Here is a 20,841-nt window from a genome sequence, read left to right as displayed (position 1 = left end):
CCAAGTTTCATGAAGATGGGACAAGAAATGTGGCCTCTAGAGTGTTTACGAGCAAATGTTAACGGACGGACGTACGACGGACAAAGACCGGTCAGAAAAGTGCACCTGAGCAATCAGGTGTGCTAAAAACAAATAAACATGATTTGCATTTAGTTTAAGTTCTTTATTTACGTTGATTCATCACAAAATAATGTTAATCAATGATTAAAATAAACATTACACACACCTTTCAACGAATATTCATGTGTATCGATATAAATAAAGCTGACAACTTTATCATTACAATTTGGTCTGTAAACAACAACAATATTATGTAAACAAATATTTAAAACAATAGAAAATTGTTCAATTCCACTTCATGCATACCGAAAGGTATGTACCGTAAAAGTAAGTACAACAGAAGATATTAACAATGTATGACATAAATATATTTAATAAATTAAACGATTATACTGAAATCAAACATAAACATATTAAACAAATAATGATGTTCAGATAATAAAGACAAATTTTTGTGAACTTAAAACTTCACAGTCTGACTGAAACAATCACGCACAGCGAATAGATAGGAAGAATAAACACATTTTTGACGAGATACTTAATTTTATGGACATTTACAGTCGCAACGTCAGTCAGTCACGTGAGGTACAATAAAAAGTGATGCACCAAATGGGACTAAGAGATTATCACAAAAAGCATCCTATCATAACTGTACGACTAGATTTGAAATAAATACACATGTTTACCAGTAAAAGTGACCGTTCATACTAGGAGAACACAAGTCAACAAACTTAACCCTTTGCATGCTGGGAAATTTGTCGTCTGCTAAAATGTCGTCTGCTGAATTTGTAAAATAAGCATTTTCTTCATTTTTTTTCAAAGAATACTATCAGAATAGCAAACAGTTTGGATCCAGATGAGACGCCACGTTCTGTGGCGTCTCATCTGGATCCAAACTGTTTGCAAAGGCCTTTAAAATTCGGTTCCCGCACTGAAAGGGTTAAAGGTGTGCAATTCAAAGTTAACCCATTTATGCCTAGCATCTAGAAAAAAGGCCTCTGCAAACAGCGTAGAACCAGATGAGACACCCACCGCATGATGTGCTGTCTCATCAGGGTCTGCGCTGTTTGCTTAAATAAAATTTCTGTAAAAAATATTCTAAATATAGAAATAAATATACTAGACATCCCTAATTTTGGAAATAAATTGATCCAATTTAGAAGGATGGGTGAGTCCACTAGGCATAAATGGGTTAATGAGGTCCGGCCAGTCACTAGGCTGCATTATGTGACGAACAAGAGTGTGTCTCACCACTTATACCAAATCAACGCACTAGACTGTATGCAAAATTAAACTAATGGTAACTAGAACTTGCATACTTTGGAAATTTACAATTGGGCCGTGCTCCGTGAAAAGAGGTTTTAATGCATGTGCGTAAATTTTTGTCCCAAATAAGCCTGTGCAGTGTACACAGGCTAATCAGGGAAGACACTTTCCGCTTTTTTGCTTAAAGAAAGTCTCTTCATAGCAAAAATCCAGTTTACTGGTAGCCAGAAAGTGTCCCCCCTTATAAGCCTGTGGGGACTGAACAGGCTAATCTGAGATGACACTATATACATGCATTAAACCCCCTTTTCCCACAGCGTTGCTCAATTTTAAAAGTGTGTTCACCTGAATAACATAGGTCACATGTAGTGAATATGATAGCAAATACATGTAATACAAAAAACAGCATACAAAATATGCATGATTTGCATAGTATGAATAGGAATAATACAGATACTATTTTATGTAACACTTTTTTATTCCTTAAAAATACATTTATTGCATAAATTTTACTGCACAACCTGCATATTAATGCAAAGTCTGTATTCATAACATGCATTTATGAATGTCAAGTTTATTATAAACCCATTTATGCCTAGCGTCTAGAAAAAAGGCCTTGGCAAACAGCGTGGACCTAGATGAGACGCTGCATGATGCAGCGTCTCATCAGGTGGGTCTACGCTGTTTGCTGAAAGGAATATCTGTAAGAAATATTCTAAATATAGAAATAAATATACTAGACATCCATTATTTTGGAAATAAATTGATCCAATTTAGAAGGATGGGAGAGTCCACTAGGCATAAATGGGTTAATAAAGCAATGGGGATGGAAATCCAACAATTCCTGATCAACTTACAACAAAACAAAATACAAGCTTATAGTACTGTGTATTTAATAACCAGTAAAGTTGGAGTAATGAAGTTTAAAAAATGTTCATCAGGCACAAAAATAAATTGCGTATACATGTAAAATGCCAAGTACATAAGACAGTATTGAGAACTTTCAATTGTACATATCCACTAACATTTTATTCTCACACAATGCAAACAATATATTACAAAATTATGATAAAATGACACTGAGCTTTTTGTTAATTAAGTCTACTGCATAAATTTCAAGTTTGCTCTTTTATCGACAAAGACCATTCTATACAGATTGCAACAACAGATTGTGACAAAGTCCGATGCAGTCCATCAGTACTTAATAATTGTGTGACCAAATGTGTTATCAGAGATGTTTCAATGACAACCCTTTTAAAGATGATTTCAGAAGATCCTGCAATTAACCTGAGGTGTAGAAACCTTTTCTGCTCTGGACAATAGCACTATTTGTCATTATATACTTGTTCAGTCTTTAAGTATCAGCTGCTTTAACCCTTTGCATGCTGGGAAATTTGTCGTCTGCTAAAATGTCTTCTGCTGAATTTCTAAAATTAGCATTTTCTTTTTTTCAAAGAATACTATCAGAATAGCAAACAGTTTGGATCCTGATGAGACTCCACGTTCTGTGGCATCTCATCTGGATCCAAACTGTTTGCAAAGGCCTTTAAAATTCGGTTCCGGCACTGAAAGGGTTAACTAAGGGCAATATCACAACCAATTTGAGAAAACCTCCTGATTACGGTAACAAAAGTTTATTGTGCGACATGTAATTTCACAAAACATCAAAATGTTTCAGATGACTGTTTTATAAGCAAACAACAGATAATTTGGCTAATTCAATTTCACATGATTTAAGACAATAAGAGTTGACGGACGTATAAGCAACAGTTTGGTGGCCATAGAAAATTACACACAATTTTATCCTGATATGCGCCTTAATCGAGCACTATTTTATACAAGTGTCCCATAAATTTGCATATTATTGTGATCTGGGCGATATCACACATCACACAGATATCACACATTTTGAGGCGATGAGTTATCAGACTCTTGCACAAGCAGTTTTCAGTCCCACAGCAATAACAAACAACAACTCTCAAAATAGCCCTAGGTTTTCATGGCAAATGGATTGATGTTTTTAATTGCAGGCAACGTGATGGGCTTCTCCCGTTTGCCAAAAGGGGCAAGTTTAGATCTAGGCGTGAGTGTATTGTCAGTATTCTGTCCATCCAGGGGCGGACTTGTTCGACGCACAGCTTTGGGATCCTGGAAATAGAACACAATTAAATGAGCCTGGCTGTGGTGAAAAAGGGGCTGAATTCTTGTGCGTCAAGTGTCGTTCCCGATAAGCCTGTGCAGTCCACAGGCTTTTCACTGATGACACATTCCACTGTTATCGTATTTTTTGTTTAAGGGCAGTCTCTTTTTTGAGAAAATCCAGATTAGGCAGAAAGTTTTGTCCGTGATTAGCCTATGGAGACCTTACAGGCTAATCTGGGATGACACTTTATGCACTTGACAGGCTAATCTGGGATGACACTTTATGCACTTGACAGGCTAATCTGGGATGACACTTTATGCACTTGACAGGCTAATCTGGGATGACACTTTATGCACTTGACGAGCTAATCTGGGATGACACTTTATGCACTTAACAGGCTAATCTGGGATGACACTTTATGCACTTGACAGGCTAATCTGGGATGACACTTTATGTACTTGACAGGCTAATCTGGGATGACACTTTATGCACTTGACAGGCTAATCTGGGATGACACTTTATGCATTTGACGAGCTAATCTGGGATGACACTTTATGCACTTAACAGGCTAATCTGGGATGACACTTTATGTACTTGACAGGCTAATCTGGGATGACACTTTATGTACTTGACAGGCTAATCTGGGATGACACTTTATGTACTTGACAGGCTAATCTGGGATGACACTTTATGCACTTAACAGGCTAATCTGGGATGACACTTTATGCACTTAACAGGCTAATCTGGGATGACACTTTATGCACTTAACAGGCTAATCTGGGATGACACTTTATGCACTTGACAGGCTAATCTGGGATGACACTTTATGCACTTAACGAGCTAATCTGGGATGACACTTTATGCACTTGCTTTAAACAGGCTAATCTGGGATGACACTTTATGCACTTAACAGGCTAATCTGGGATGACACTTTATGCACTTAACAGGCTAATCTGGGATGACACTTTATGCACTTAACAGGCTAATCTGGGATGACACTTTATGCACTTAACAGGCTAATCTGGGATGACACTTTATGCACTTGACAGGCTAATCTGGGATGACACTTTATGTACTTGACAGGCTAATCTGGGATGACACTTTATGCACTTAACGAGCTAATCTGGGATGACACTTTATGCACTTGACAGGCTAATCTGGGATGACACTTTATGTACTTGCTTTAAACCCTGCTTTCTCAGAGAGGGACTCAAATGATTATTGCCTATAAATAGTTGTGAAGGTGGTATGAATTTATGACTTCTTTTTGTGTTTGCCTTTTCAAATCATATCGACAATGAGTACTAACATAATATTGCTTTCAATATAAAAAGTGTGTATACTGCTAAACGTCATCATCTATACACTCTCTATTTCAGGGTGACATACCGTACAGTCTCTATCCAAGTAAATCAAATATTGTGAACTCAATGCCTCCACATTGACATTTGTCTCAACATTGCACTTATGTCAAAACAAGCTGTTTTAGGGTACAATGTGATTTTTGACTTCAAAGTATGACAATCACATTTGAGGATGTTTCCATTTATGATAAATTATTTAAAAAATCCCGCAATATATGGTTAAGCTCAAGGTGAAATAGCAATTGTACGACATTAACCTTTGACTTTGTGGTGAGGAGATGCATGTTACAGGCTACATGCCATCTGAAATCATTTGTCATTCTAGAATTGCATGATGAATGACAAAGTTATAGTCTAGACAAATTTTATGATTGCCACGTTTGACTTTTTGTTGGGACCTTGACCTTTTAGACAAGGAGATGGATGCTACATGCAAAAGATGGTCCCATAATGGTTTACATTTGTGTCAATTATTTAAAAAAAGCAAGCTATATATGGCAAATGTATGGCTGAGCAAGAATTTTCAAGTTGTTTTATGACTTAATGTGAAAATTGACTTGTATGTGTGACCTTGGCTATTAAGGTAGGCAGATGGTTGTTATATGAGACACATTTTCTTATGATGGTTGACACTTGTGCCTTAGCATATAAATATTTGTCTATATATGGCAAAAGTATGACTAAGACTAAACGTTTTGCTCAAGCATTCTCATGAAATGGGTATAAAAATCATAAACAAACTTCTACTACTAAAAGTCATGCCCAGTATCTGTTACTGCAGGTCCAGTATGGTGTACTTACAGTCATGCCTAGTATCTGAGTCTGCAGGTCCAGGATGGTTTACTTACAGTCATGCCCAGAATCTGAGTCTGCAGGTCTAGTACAGTGTACTTACAGTCAAGCCCAGTATCTGTGACTGCAGGTCCAGGGTAGTGTACTTACAGTCATACCCAGAATCTGAGTCTGCAGGTCCAGGATGGTGTACTTACAGCCATGCCTAGTATCTGTGACTGCAGGTCCAGGATGGTGTACTTACAGTCATGCCTAGTATCTGAGTCTGCAGATCCAGGATAGTGTACTTACAGTCATGTCCAGTATCTGTGACTGCATGTCCAGGATGGGTGTACTTACAGTAATGCCTAGCATTTGAGACTGAAAGTCCAGGAGGGTGAAATTACAGTCATTCCTAGTATCTGTGACTGCAGGTCCAGGATGGTGTACTTACAGTCATGCCCAGTATCTGACACTGCAGGTCAAGTATGGTGTACTTACAGTCATGTCCAGTATCTGTGACTACAGGTCTAGTATGGTGTACTTACAGTCATGCCCAGTATCTGTGAATACAGGTCTAGTATTGTGTACTTACAGTCATGCCCAGTATCTGTGACTACAGTTCTAGTATGGTGTACTTACAGTCATGCCTAGTATTGTAGACTGCAGGTCCAGTATGGTGTACTTACAGTCATGCCCAGTATCTGTGACTACAGGTCTAGTATGGTGTACTTACAGTCATGCCTAGTATCTGTGACTACAGGTCTAGTAAGGTGTACTTACAGTCATGCCCAGTACTGTGACTACAGATCCAGTATGGTGTACTTACAGTCATGCCCAATATCTGTGACTTCAGGTCTAGTATGGTGTACTTACAGTAATGCCCAATATCTGTGACTACAGGTCCAGTATGATGTACTTACAGTCATGCCCAGTATCCGTGACTGCAGGTCCAGGATGGTGTACTTACAGTCATCCCCAGTATCAGAGACTGCAGGTCCAGGATGGTGTTCTTACAGTCATCCCCAGTATCTGAGACTGCAGGTCCAGGATGGTGTACTTACAGTCATGTCCAGTATCTGAGACTGCAGGTCCAGGATGGTGTACTTACAGTCATGCCAAGTATCTGTGACTGCAGGTCCAGGATGCTGTACTTACAGTCATGCCCAGTATCTGAGACTGCAGGTTTAAGATGGTGTACTTACAGTCATGGCCAGTATCTGAGACTGCAGGTCCAGGATGGTGTACTTACAGTCATGCCCAGTTTCTGTGACTGCAGGTCCAGGATGGTGTACTTACAGTCATACCCAGTGTCTGTGACTGCAGGTCCAGGATGGAGTACTTACAGTCATACCCAGTATCTGAGACTACAGGTCCAGGATGGTGTACTTACAGTCATGCCCAGTATCTGAAACTGCAGGTCCAGTATGGTGTACTTACAGTCATAGCAAATATCTGAGACTGCAGGTCCAGGATGGTGTACTTACAGTCATAGCAAATATCTGAGACTGCAGGTCCAGGATGGTGTACTTACAGTCATGCCAAGTATCTGTGACTGCAGGTCCAGGATGCTGTACTTACAGTCATGCCCAGTATATGTGACTGCAGATCCAGGATGGTGTACTTAAAGTCATACCAATTATCTGTGACTGCAGGTCCAGGATGGTGTACTTACAGTCATGCCCAGAATCTGAGTCTGCAGGTCTAGTACAGTGTACTTACAGTCATGCCCAGTATCTGTGTCTGCAGGTCCAGGATGGTGTTCTTACAGTCATGCCCAGTATATGTGACTGCAGGTCCAGGATGGTGTACTTACAGTCATGCCCAGTATCTGTGACTGCAGGTCCAGGATGGTGTACTTACAGTCATACCCAGTATCTGTGACTGCAGGTCCAGGATGGTGTACTTACAGTCATGCCCAGTATCTGAGACTGCAGGTCCAGGATGGTGTACTTACAGTCATACCCAGTATATGTGACTGCATGTCCAGTATGGTGTACTTACAGTCATGCCCAGTATCTGTGACTGCAGGTCCAGGGTGGTGTACTTACAGTCATGCTTAGTATCTATGACAGCAGGTCCAGGATGGTGTACTTACAGTCATGCCCAGTATCTGTGACTGCAGGTCCAGTATGGTGTACTTACAGTCATGCCCAGTATCTTTGACTGCAGGTCCAGGATGGTGTACTTACAGTCTTGCCAAGTATCTGTGACTGCATGTCCAGTATGTTGTACTTACAGTCATGGCCAATATATGAGACATCAGGTCCAGGATGGTGTACTTGCAGTCATGCAAAGTATCTGTGACTACATGTCCCGTATGGTGTACTTATAGTCATGCCCAGTAGCTGTGACTGCAGGTCCAGGGTGGTGTACTTACAGTCATGCCCAGTATCTGTGACTGCAGGTCCAGGATGGTCTACTTACAGTTATGCCCAGTATCTGTGACTGCAGGTCCAGTATGGTGTACTTACAGTCATGCCCAGTATCTTTGACTGCAGGTCCAGGATGGTGTACTTACAGTCTTGCCAAGTATCTGTGACTGCATGTCCAGTATGGTATACTTACAGTCATGGCCAATATGAGACATCAGGTCCAGGATGGTGTACTAACAGTCATGCCAAGTATCTGTGACTACATGTCCAGTATGGTGTACTAACAGTCATGCGCAGTATCTGAGTCTGCAAGTCCAGGGTGGCGTACTTACAGTCATACCCAGTATCTGAGTCTTCAAGGCAAGGATGGTATACTTACAGTCATGCCCAATATCTCAGTCTGCAGGTCCAGGATGGTGTAGTTCTCCAGGTTTTTCTCCAGCTCCTCCTCTTGAATCTGATGTTGTTCTGCATCCTCCAGAAGCTTGGCCCCAGCCTTTACATGCACCATGATGTCTGGGCGTTTGATCAGTGTGGTCTGGCGCGACTTGGTTCCCGGAGTGTGGAGTTGGGCAAAGTTGATGAGTTGTGGATCTGTGCCGTTGGTAGGGTGACGCTTTGCGTCGACTGAAAGTGGTTCCAAAATAGCCCTCAATTGCCTAACTACTGTAAGAATTGAATCTGGGCTCTCTTGGTTCCAAGGGAGACATTCTACGGCATTGCTATAAAAGCTAGCTTATCAAGCACCGCAATAGAAGTGCTTCTTATCCCTTTCACCCATAAGAAACAAAGTGAAAATGGCTTTTGAAACCAGCATAAAACCAGAAAAGCCTGCGAGTAACTCGCAGACTGTACAGGTTTTATGCTGTTTGCTTCTCATCATTATCTAAGGGTTGGAAATGAAGCCTTTAAAACTTGAATCTAGTAAGAAATGCACTAAATTAAGTTTAACTTTCTAACGGACTACAAATGCATAAGTGGTAAACAGTTAAATATGTATCAAAGTGGTAAAGGGTTAAATATGTATCTAAGTGGTAAAGCCTTAAATATTTATCTAAGTGGTAACGGGTTAAATATGTATCTTAGTGGTAAAGCATTAAATATGTATCTAAGTGGTAAAGTGTTAAATATGTATCAAAGTGGTAAAGCGTTAAATATGTATCTAAGTGGTTTTGATTTAAATATGTCTCTTAGTGGTAAAGCGTTAAATATGTATCTAAGTGGTAAAGCGTTAAATATGTATATAAGTGGTTATGATTTAAATATGTATCTTAGTGGTAAAGCGTTAAATATGTATCTAAGTGGTTTTGATTTAAATATGTCTCTTAGTGGTAAAGAGTTAAATATGTATCTTAGTGGTAAAGCATTAAATATGTATCTTAGTGGTAAAGCATTAAATATGTATCTAAGTGGTAATGGGTTAAATATGTATCTAAGTGGTAATGGGTTAAATATGTATCTTAGTGGTAAAGCATTAAATATGTATCTAAGTGGTAAAGCGTTAAATATGTATATAAGTGGTTATGATTTAAATATGTATCTTAGTGGTAAAGCGTTAAATATGTATCTAAGTGGTTTTGATTTAAATATGTCTCTTAGTGGTAAAGAGTTAAATATGTATCTTAGTGGTAAAGCATTAAATATGTATCTTAGTGGTAAAGCATTAAATATGTATCTAAGTGGTAATGGGTTAAATATGTATCTAAGTGGTAAAGCATTAAATATGTATCTAAGTGGTAAAGCATTAAATATGTATCTAAGTGGTAAAGCATTAAATATGTATCTAAGTGGTAATGGGTTAAATATGTATCTTAGTGGTAAAGCATTAAATATGTATCTAAGTGGTAAAGCATTAAATATGTATCTAAGTGGTAAAGGGTTAAATATGTATCTTAGTGGTAAAGCCTTAAATACAGTCAAACCTGAGAACAGCGGTCAGTCAAGGGAAATGACCAAAGTCACCATTGTCCACAGGTGACCGTTGTTTTCAGATCACAATTTTAAGATGCTTGGTCAGTTGGTAGTATTATTACGTCGTTACCCTACCCAGTCATTTGCATACAGTGTAAAACAAAGGGTCATTGCCAATAACTAAGCATAATAACATAATTAACTTACATTGAATAAAACAGAATAATATCTTATAGATTGATTTAATTTCATATTGTTAAACAAAATCAATGTATTTATCAACGCTAGTATAATTGTTTATGCATGCATCTCGTTCATTCAGTAAATAAAGCTTGTCACGTGCCTTGACGTCACGTCTGAACAAGTCTAAACAGAGGATTCGCTGTCATAAACCGATAGTACGGTGTAACTGCACCGTTCTCATTCAAAGAAAAATTCGCAAATTTTGTCAAAATTTATTCGTTCGCAAACATCACACAAACAGCATTTTCATTCAACAACCTCATACAAAATACATACATTCATTCATTCTTTATCAAAAAAACATAGCATCATGAACAAAAAACATGATAACTTATCACGCAAAACCCTCAAAACAAACACAACCATTCTCACTCGCATCAATCAAAACAATTCACTCCACGCTAAAATAACTCGCTAATCTTCTTTTGAATACTAGAACACTTGACCTGGTGTGCACAGAATTCATCTTTACCACTCATTATTATTCCATGATTTATTTTTCCGATTGGTTTTAAAAGTGTTGTGTATGCTAGAAAGATCTTTTAAAGAATGATTCAACAACATTATTTTTAAATATATACTCAAGGTTGAAAGTACAATGTACTAATTAGCAGTCATTTAATTAGCGATAATTACTGTAAACGTGTCCCAAACTCTGAGATATTTTATTTTGAAGATACCCCGCATAATTATCCCCCACCCCGCATAATTATCCCCGGAAAACAAACTTTCTCAACACCCTATTATTTGTTTACTCGCAGCGAGCCGCTTTTATCATGTCAAAGGCAATAACCCCTATCAGACGCTTTACCCGCAAAATAGACGGACAAATACTGTGCTGTGTTTTTAATTTTTGCTACTCGAAACGACTGACGCGTGACCTTTGTTTTCAGTTCAAACATGAATTTCTGAGATGAATATAGTGGCCGTTGGCCGTTATGGACAGGTGACCGTTATTCTCAAGTGTAATATCCTCTAGGCACCAGTGGTCGATTTTTGTAGCCAAACGCTGTTGCGTATTGAAACGTATACAATTTTTCTCTTCTCAGAACGGGGGCTTTTTTTCAAGGTAACACCTACAACGTTGTTAAACCTGCACTTTTTTCACAATTTTAAATACGTACTGTAACGGATTTTCGCGTTTTAAAAAAATATATTTTACGGTTAACAACAAAAATCGGGCATAAAATATGTTTTTACCTGTCACAGTTGTTTATCGTCAAACAATTATCTGCTTAAATATGTTATAATTTGTTTTAGAAAGGGATGCACCATAGCGGTTTCATATTTTTACGACTTTATACAACTGAAAAATAGAGTGCATGAGAATACTAAGAAGAACTGTAACGTATTTTTTACGAACAATAAATAGCAAATCAACCTCTGTAAAGTATAAAAATGTATTTGTGAAAAAATCAATACAGATCAATAAACAATATTACACATGATCTGTTGTATGAGTTGATATTTTTTGCCAAAACGTTGTCATATAAACATTCGAAATGCAGAACTTTCTTAAGTTTATACCACAAAAATGACAGAAAATCATTGTTTTCAAAATACCACTCATATGCTTTTTTAAGATAAATTTTGAGCATTTAATTATTTATTGATTTTAACTCTCAATTATTAACAATAAATGGTCTAAAATATATTTTACAAGTTTATAGTCAACAGACTGTATATTGAACATTCGAACGGCGCAGTCTTATTTTATTGTTTTGTTCTCTATTAAGTTTCAGTTCATAAACAAACACTGATACTTGTATTTTTTAAGAAAAAAAGTGTCAGGGTTCCTACGCTTAATAGGGGTCAGGTTTTGAAACAACGAAATTTGTATGCATTCTATAACGTTGTAGTCGTTCACTGTAAAAATCGCCCCGGTTTTGAGGAGGGAAAAAACGTGTATGTTCTAATACGTTACAGGTGTGCAAAGGATATAGAGTGATTTTCGTCTGGGGGGAATCCAGACTGATCTTTGTCTGCAGGTGACCGTTATTCTCAGGTGGCTGTAAGGTCAGTTTCGAGTGTATGTATCTAAGTGGTAATGGGTTAAATATGTATATTAGTGGCAAAGGGTTATACCTCACCTCATTACACAAACCACCTTCATTTTTTAAATTGTTTTACAGATTCTCTAATGCCATGAAATCAGCAGGGTGTCATTCAGACAAATTACCATACTGCTCCCATGGTGCAAAAAGATACCATGTGACACGGAAATTAGAAGGCACATGGTACATTTTGCACCAAGGGGCGATATGTGGGTCATATGTCATATTTGATGCAAATGAAACCCCGCTAGAAAAATCCCACACTACAATGGGATTGAACCTGGCTGTCCAGATTCCAAGGAAGTTCCTCATCCGTGTTGCTTTAAAAGTTAGCTCATAGTGCAAGATAGTTTAATACCTCATAATATTAATATGGACAAAAAAGACAAAGGGCCATTATTCATGCAATACTAGTTGCAGCCTTTATTCCTTCTTTAAAAGCGCCTTTTCACAGATTTTGGCATGTTTTGAAGTTTGTCATTGAATGCTTTATATTGATAAATACAAACATTAAATCTTAAAAGCTCCAGTAAAAAATCAAAAATAAAATTTAAAAAAGTAAAAAAAAAGTAGCCCGCAGCAGGGCTCAAACTAGTGACCCCCGGAACCCTGAAGTAAAAACGCATTAGCCAACTGAGCTATCCTGCCAAGCATACATATAATGCATATTTTATACCTTATATAAGCAATCTTCGTAGTTTCACAAATTTAAACGACAACAACAGAACTCTCCAAGTCATTCAATCGTTTCGCGTTGCAACGCTTTATAATTTTTAGGTTTTTAAATCATCAAAAGACGCATGTAATGTCTATATTAGACCATGGCAAATGTTCAGTAATACTGTGTCCTAACAAATATCATAACTAAACCGAAAATTTGCGAATCTGAAACAACTTTTTTCAATTATGTCAATTCACCAAACCGTGAAAAGATCCCTTTAAAACCATCTACTTAGTAAGGTCATTAAACTGTAAAAGATCGAGCGCACATCTAAGAGTTGTAACAGAGGATTTCAAGACAAATACATTGGGACATACGTACTTACAGACGAGTGCAATACTTAATGCTTCCCCAGTGGATTTTTTCACCATTTTGGGAATAGGACCGGGTCCCTTTGGATTGGAAAATTTGTGGCATTTAGACTAAAATTGGGATATTAGTGTTGTTGTTGTTTTGCTTAAAAAAAATCTTCAAAATTGAGAAAACAAGTGTTTTCAGTATTATATTTTCTAAGGTTGAACTTATATGGATGGGAGATGAACACAATATTGAGACCTAAAAAAACATTTTTTTTTTCTTGGAAGCCTTCCTTTGGGAATTATTAGCTCCCATTTGGGGAAAAATATATACTTTTTATCCATTTGGAATGGAGCCGATTACCGGACCCGATTTTTTATGAAAAAAACCCACTGCTCCCACTATGTGAAGAAACAGAATAGTTTGCAAGTACATTATTTTAATATTGATAGTGTTATCATAAAACTTTCTATTGACAGATTAAATAATAAAGTTTATTTGTTGTGTAATGCAATAAAAATGGGAAAACCATTGATTATCATCGATGAGCTCAAAAATATGTTGAAATAGTTTGTTGTACACAGTAGACTATGTAGTTAGCTTTCTGAACATCAATATTCCATTTCCCAACTAATCTAAATCTCGCGTAAACGGCAAATGTTCACATGGCTACGAGAGCATTTGGTCTAAATATGTTCAAGTGCATATTATTCAATATTTAAAAAAATCACCCTCACACCCCCAGGCCAATTTTGACACAAGGGGCATGATTTGTACAAACTTACAAGAGGATCACTAAAAGATATCAATTTTTTTAAAGCAAAATTTTCAGAAAACAAAAAGCAATTGACTGTCTGCCCCTACCTGTGTCCGAGGTGTCGTCGCTGGTTGACAGGGCGATGAGGCCCTTACGGGGCACCACAGCCACGCCCAGTTTCATCTCCTGCTTCTGCCCTGATGTGGGGGCCGGGCCGCCCTCAAGCTTCTCCCTGTCACCCAGGCTGTTGTGGAACAGTGGCGATTTCTGAGAACAGACAATGTCACCAGCTTTAGATAAGTTGAAACCTATTAAATTATGCTCAATCCAAAGCCCAGGGATTATTGAAACACTTAAGTCCATTTCCCGGGTAGAACCAATACATGGTGTCTTTTGGGGAGGTATAAAAATGCTCCCGCAGTGGGGATCAAACCATTGCATTGTCATATTCTCCTGCTGCTATAACTTGCCAAAATTAACCTTTATTAATGATTATATTTAAGTATTTTAAGAAAGAACAAATAAGTTTTGAAACTGCTGGCAATTTAAGAAACAATACATGAGTATCATTTATACTCATAGAGTTCAATATGGGTGCCAAGTTTATGTGGCAGATCTATACCTTAAACAATGACATTTGTAGAATCATGAAGATTTTCTGCACATTGCAAAAGCATGGTCAGATTTCAGGGAAAAATTATAACAGACTAACAGATTATGCAAACATATACAAAGCATTATAGTCAAAGTTCATTGGTGCACCCCACGCTTAAAACTCTTATATACAGATTGTTTAGAATTGTGGGAATTTTGCAAACATATGTACCATTATGGTCATATGGCAAGCGAAAATTTTACCAAGACTGTTGTAGAATAGGGGCCATTTCTGCAAACAATCTTTACAAAAATCTCTTACACCTTTAAAGCTGAATGTTTTGGAGGTAAAATAACCTTTGCCAAAAAGCAGGGGGGGGGGGGGGGGGGGGGGGGGGGGGGGGGCGGTACAGTACCCTTTAGTATATTAACTTATCTGGTACCCTGTATGCAGATATAAAACCTCCTTTTCAGACAGTTTATTTCTGTAACCATAGCAACCTTTTTTTTACAGAACCCTTTAGTGAATAAACTTATCTGGAGCCCTGTATGCAGATATCGTTTTACCCTCTCTGACATTTTCACTTATTTCTGTAACCATAGCAACCACATTTTTGGTACATTACCCTTAAATGTATAAACTCATTTGTAGCCCTGGCCAGTTTCTTCTGACTTCTGTATTCATAGAAAACACAAACAGTACTGGTATTGAACATCCTTTCCAGACAATTTTACCTATTTATGTAACCTTATTCTGTAACCATAGCAACCCTATTTTTTAATAGTATTCTTAAGCTTATAAAGTAACCTCCTTGAAGAAAGCTCCGCCAATCAGCCCCATTCCACTGATATCTTTGGTCTGGTCCCTTGAGACGTCTAGGTCTGACTTGGACCTCTGCATGCGCAGCACGTTAATAGTCCTCTTCAGCTTCTCTTCAGATTCCTTGAAATTGTTGATAAAACTACTGTATGAGAAATTGAAAAGTTAAGCAGATACTCAATTATTGCGAACAAACCTTTAGTTGTAATGTATTGTAATTAATCAAAGCTCTACTTCCAAAAACTGGAAAACTATGAAAGTTATTGAAATTTGGTCTCAATTGAAAATGTTTTCAAATGAAAGTGCTTGGTACAATTAAAATGTTTATTTCATATTTATAACTTGAATACATTGATCAAGACTAACAGGAAAGGCAAGAATGTTTGTAGTTGTTCAGAAAGGTATCAATAAACAGAATAATGAAAAGTCCCAAAAACATGTATATTGCAGGTGTTGAGAAAGGTATTGAATCAAAAGTATACTGAATACACATGTAGTTCTAAAAATCATGTATTTGTAGTTGCTGGGAAAAGTATCAAATGAACAGAATACTGAATAGCCCCATAAACCTCTATTTGTAGTTGTTGAGAAAGGTATCGAATAAACAGAATAAAGTTCCAAAAACATGTATTTGAAGTTGTTGGGAAAAGTATCAAATGAACAGAATAAAGTTCATAAAACCTCTATTTGTAGTTGTTGAGAAAGGTATCGAATAAACAGAATAAAGTTCCAAAAACATGTATTTGAAGTTGTTGGGAAAAGTATCAAATGAACAGAATAAAGTTCCAAAAACATCTATTTGTAGTTGTTGAGAAAGGTATCGAATAAACAGAATAAAGTTCCAAAAACATGTATTTGTAGTTGCTGAGACAGATGTCTAATCAACAGAATACTAAGTAGTTTCAAAAACATGTATTTGTAGTTGTTGGGAAAAGTCTCAAATAAAGAGAATACTGAATGGTCCCCAAAAACATGTATTTGTAGTTGCAGAGAAAGGTATCAAATAAAGAGAATACTAAATGGTCCCCAAAAACATGTATTTGTAGTTGTTGGGAAAAGTCTCAAATAAAGAGAATACTGAATGGTCCCAAAAACATGTATTTGTAGTTGCAGAGAAAGGTATCAAATAAAGAGAATACTAAATGGCCCCAAAAACATGTATTTGTAGTTGCAGAGAAAGGTATCAAATAAAAAGAATACTAAATGGCCCCCAAAACATGTATTTGTAGTTGCAGAGAAAGGTATCAAATAAAGAGAATACTAATTGGCCCCAAAAACATGTATTTGTAGTTGCAGAGAAAGGTATCAAATAAAGAGAATACTAAATGGCCCCAAAAACATGTATTTGTAGTTACAGAGAAAGGTATCAAATAAAGAGAATACTAAATGGTCCCAAAAACATGTATTTGTAGTTGCAGAGAAAGGTATCAAATAAAGAGAATACTAAGGTCCCAAAAACATGTATTTGTAGTTGCAGAGAAAGGTATCAAATAAAGAGAATACTAAATGGTCCCAAAAACATGTATTTGTAGTTGCAGAGAAAGGTATCAAATAAAGAGAATACTAAATGGTCCCAAAAACATGTATTTGTAGTTGCAGAGAAAGGTATCAAATAAAGAGAATACTAAATGGTCCCAAAAACATGTATTTGTAGTTGCAGAGAAAGGTATCAAATAAAGAGAATACTAAATGGTCCCAAAAACATTGTAGTTGCAGAGAAAGGTATCAAATAAAGAGAATACTGAATAGTCTCCAAAACATATATTTTTAGTTGTTGAGAAAGGTGTCAAACAGAATAGTTCCAAAACATGTATGTTTAATTGTTGAGAAAGGTATCAAGTAAACAAACCACTGAATACTGTCCGCAAAACATGCATTTTTAGTTGTTGAGAAAGGTATCAAAATAAACAGAATAGTTCCAAAAACATGCATGTTTAATTGTTGAGAAAGGTATCAAGTAAAACAGATTACTGAATAGTTCCAAAAACTTGTATTTGTAGTTGTTTGGAAATGTGTCAAATGAACAAAATACTGAATAGTCACCAAAACATGCATTTGTAGTTGTTGACAAAGGTATCGAATAAACAGAATACTGAATAATGTCAAAAACATGTATGTTTAATTGTTGAGAAAGGTGTCAAGTAAAGAGACTCACTGAAAAGTTCCAAAAACTTGTATTTGTAGTTGTTGGGCAAGGTATCAAAGGTAACAGATTATTTCCAAGGTATCCAATACACTGAATACTGAATAGTCAACAAAAGCACGTATTTTTGTTGTTGAAAAATGTATCAAATAAATAGAAAAGTTACCAAGACATGTTGAGAAACTATCAAATAAACAGATTAGTTCCAGAAACATGACTTTGTAGTGGCTGGCAAAGGTGTCAAATAAACAATAGGAATACTGAAAAGTCCCCAAAACTTGTATTTGTAGTTGTTGAGAAAGGTATCAAATAAACAGATTAGTTCCAAAAACATGACATTGTAGTGGTTGGAAAAAGTATTAAATAAACAGAATACTGAATAGTTCCAAAAACATATATTTGTAGGTGTTGAGAGAGGTATAAAATTAACATAACAGTTCCAATAACATGTATTTGTACTTGTTGAGGAAGGTTTTGAATAAACACAATAGTTCCAAATACAATGAAGAATGCAAGAAAAACAAACAGCAAGAGGAGTTCCCATGTGGATATCAAAGGAATTCAACAGAAAGATAATAACGATGCCATGGAAGAAAACATTTTTCTGTATGTCTGATTGCGTCTTCATTTGAAATGTGTTTTACTATTAGTAAAAAAGCACAACTGGACATACTTAACTGACAGGGCTTCCCCTGGCTCAAAAATTTCTTTAGCCAAATTCGCCTTGCTATGGCAAAATTCTTCTATTTTTGGCTATTTGATAAGTTTTAATGAAGAAACAGTTGTAGCCAAATTTAATTTCATTAAGCCAAATTTATAGCCATTGGCTAATTTGGCGAATGGCAGAGTAAGCCCTGTTAACAGACAGAAGAGAATATCAAAGCGGACAACAGAGAGCCCGAGCACAAAGAACACGCCACATATCAAGCTTGTACAAACACAAGAACAAAACACCACACGGAGAAGGCTGCAATGTCAATGGATCAAAACAAAGGAGCCAGAAAGAATATTAGTGCCAAAATAACAGAGCAAGCAAGAAACAGTTGGTCATAATAAAACAAGTGGATCAATAAGGGAAAACCAGAGGGCATGGACAAAAAACAGAATAGCAAATTGTACAGTCACTCATAATAGATAACATGTGCATGACATCAAAATATACAATAATACAACAGAAACTTAAGATTGATTTCAAGAAACCCTGGCGCAGTACAATGACCATTCCCAATTTTTTACCTCAACTCAGAAGATAAGATTTGAATATCCACTCAGCTGAGTATTGAGAAAGTCGGTCAGTGCACAAACATTCTCAAATCTCATCTTTAACCCTTTCAGTGCGGGAACCGAATTTTGAAGGCCTTTGCAAACAGTTTGGATCCAGATGAGATGCCACAGAACGTGGCGTCTCATCAAGATCCAAACTGTTTGCTATTCTGATAGTATTCTTTGAAAAAAATCAAAGAAAATGCTAATTTTAGAAATTCAGCAGACGACATTTTAGCAGACGACAAATTTCCCAGCATGCAAAGGGTTAAGAGTGTGCACATATTCCTCCTAGAACTCAGGGTTGAGTTAGACCCAAATGGAAAAACCTTCTGTGAACACAAAATTGAGCAAGATGATCAAATTCATCTCAAAATTTGAGAAAAAAAACTAAAGTTGAGTTTGAATATTGACTTAAGTAAGTTTGTGATACTGGGCCCATACCTTATTGCTAAGCTGCAGATAGTGTATATAGTGAGTGGTGCTTGACTCCACAAAGCGTTTTTTTCGGTTTATAGACCTGCTGCTTCTCCAAACTCGACACTTGTGCCAGTAGAGTTGTGTGGCAGCGACGGAGGCCAGACTTTGGCAAGGGCAGCGGCGTAATCACCGGAATGTTTACCGAATAACGCCCATACCCTTGTGTGGCTTTCGTCATTGGCCTCGGAACAATCACAGAGGTTTTCGTGTCGTAACGAGACCAACTGTTCACAGCCGCCCAGTCGTGCATTGTGTCAGAGGTTTCAGGCTTGTTCACACTTTTTATCTATTTATATCCTATGGCAGTCACACATCACACTATTTTCTTGAAATATAGTCGTGTCAAAAATTCATTAAAGGCTTCTCACAATATTTATGCACAGTTATATTTAGGACAGTCACAGCAGCTGCCCGCCTAATCAAACGTTCATTCTCTTTTCATATGTTCAGTTTCCATTCAAACAATTGATTTCCATTAAAACATCGTTTTTTGTTAAAATTCATAATATCTTCGGAATAAATTTTAAACAATCAATTATTTTTCTTGTTTTACAGTGCCCTGAATACCAAACATTTTATGCCATGGTCTCTTAACACTTTGTCACCTTCAAACACTTTGTCACCTTCGCAAGATTTTCATTATAATGTGTTCTTAAAATGATGAGGTGTTTGTCACGAGAACTGATATGTCTAACTAAAATACACAAGAAATGTCTTTTCTTTTATATATCACTCGAATATTATGGCACTTGTTTGCTATTATTGAAAAATTCTTGGTAAGAAGCCAACATTTCTATTTTCATTTAATTTCCGTTTAATCAGAAAGACATTGGCACTTCGAATGGTAAATCCATAGAAACCCATGTCAACTTTCATTTCCTGTAAAATATTAACAACATAAGAATTGATGTTATAAAATATTATGTTCATACCATGTAATTATTAAAAAATAATTAACCCAAAGGTGTTAAATTTTCTGTTATATTTCACTTAAAAATTTCTTTTTGATTAAGAAATACCTCTTATTTCCTAATAATAAATCTTTGCAGGTATATATATTTTTTCCATTTAGTCTGTGACAAGTTAATATTTGTTCAGCAGGTAAATTAATTAAATTAGTTTCCACACAAGTTGTGTCACTCAATAAAATAACCAAATAAAAGATTACGGGGAAATCTTTTTCGGAAGAGAAACATTCAGGTTTAGTCTAAATGAAAAACATAGATTAAGTGCTTTCGACAATCTTGCTGCACATACTAATATCCTTTTTGATAATAAAAATTGAACAACGTTACAGTAAAAATATCGACAAAGTATTAAAAAAACAAAGACTGAACAATTGGAAAATATTTATTGAAGAATTTTCAATAAAAGCCATTTTATTTGCTTTAGCCAAAGTTCGATCAATTCGATATCTATATATGCTTAAAACTAAAATAGTCATGTTATATTTTAAAAGTAGTAAAATACTTTTCTAATGTACATTTAATTCATTCTGGTACCACATAACAACATGTACTCTGACATTCTATACTACAACAGATTATACATGTTTTACAATAAATTAAAATTGTTTAAA

General features: G+C 36.4%; 1 protein-coding gene across 4 annotated transcripts in view; it reads right to left on the bottom strand.

Moving 5' to 3' along the window:
* Positions 1-2,944: 2,944 nt before the first annotated feature.
* Positions 2,945-20,841, bottom strand: part of LOC127872724 (uncharacterized) — a 224,225-nt gene continuing 206,328 nt past the window's right edge. For all 4 annotated transcript variants that reach the window (XM_052416083.1, XM_052416081.1, XM_052416082.1 and 1 more), the window contains 4 exons: positions 15,365-15,499; positions 14,070-14,229; positions 8,359-8,606; positions 2,945-3,474 (listed from right to left, as the gene is read on the bottom strand). In XM_052416083.1, coding sequence (XP_052272043.1) covers positions 3,316-3,474; positions 8,359-8,606; positions 14,070-14,229; positions 15,365-15,499 — 702 coding nt within the window. In that variant the 3' untranslated portion in view covers positions 2,945-3,315. The remainder of the gene's footprint in view (positions 3,475-8,358; positions 8,607-14,069; positions 14,230-15,364; positions 15,500-20,841) is intronic.

Source organism: Dreissena polymorpha, chromosome 3 (genome assembly GCF_020536995.1).
Source record: "Dreissena polymorpha isolate Duluth1 chromosome 3, UMN_Dpol_1.0, whole genome shotgun sequence".
NCBI classification, from domain to species: domain Eukaryota; kingdom Metazoa; phylum Mollusca; class Bivalvia; order Myida; family Dreissenidae; genus Dreissena; species Dreissena polymorpha.
This window is presented reverse-complemented; position numbering and strand designations above follow the sequence as displayed.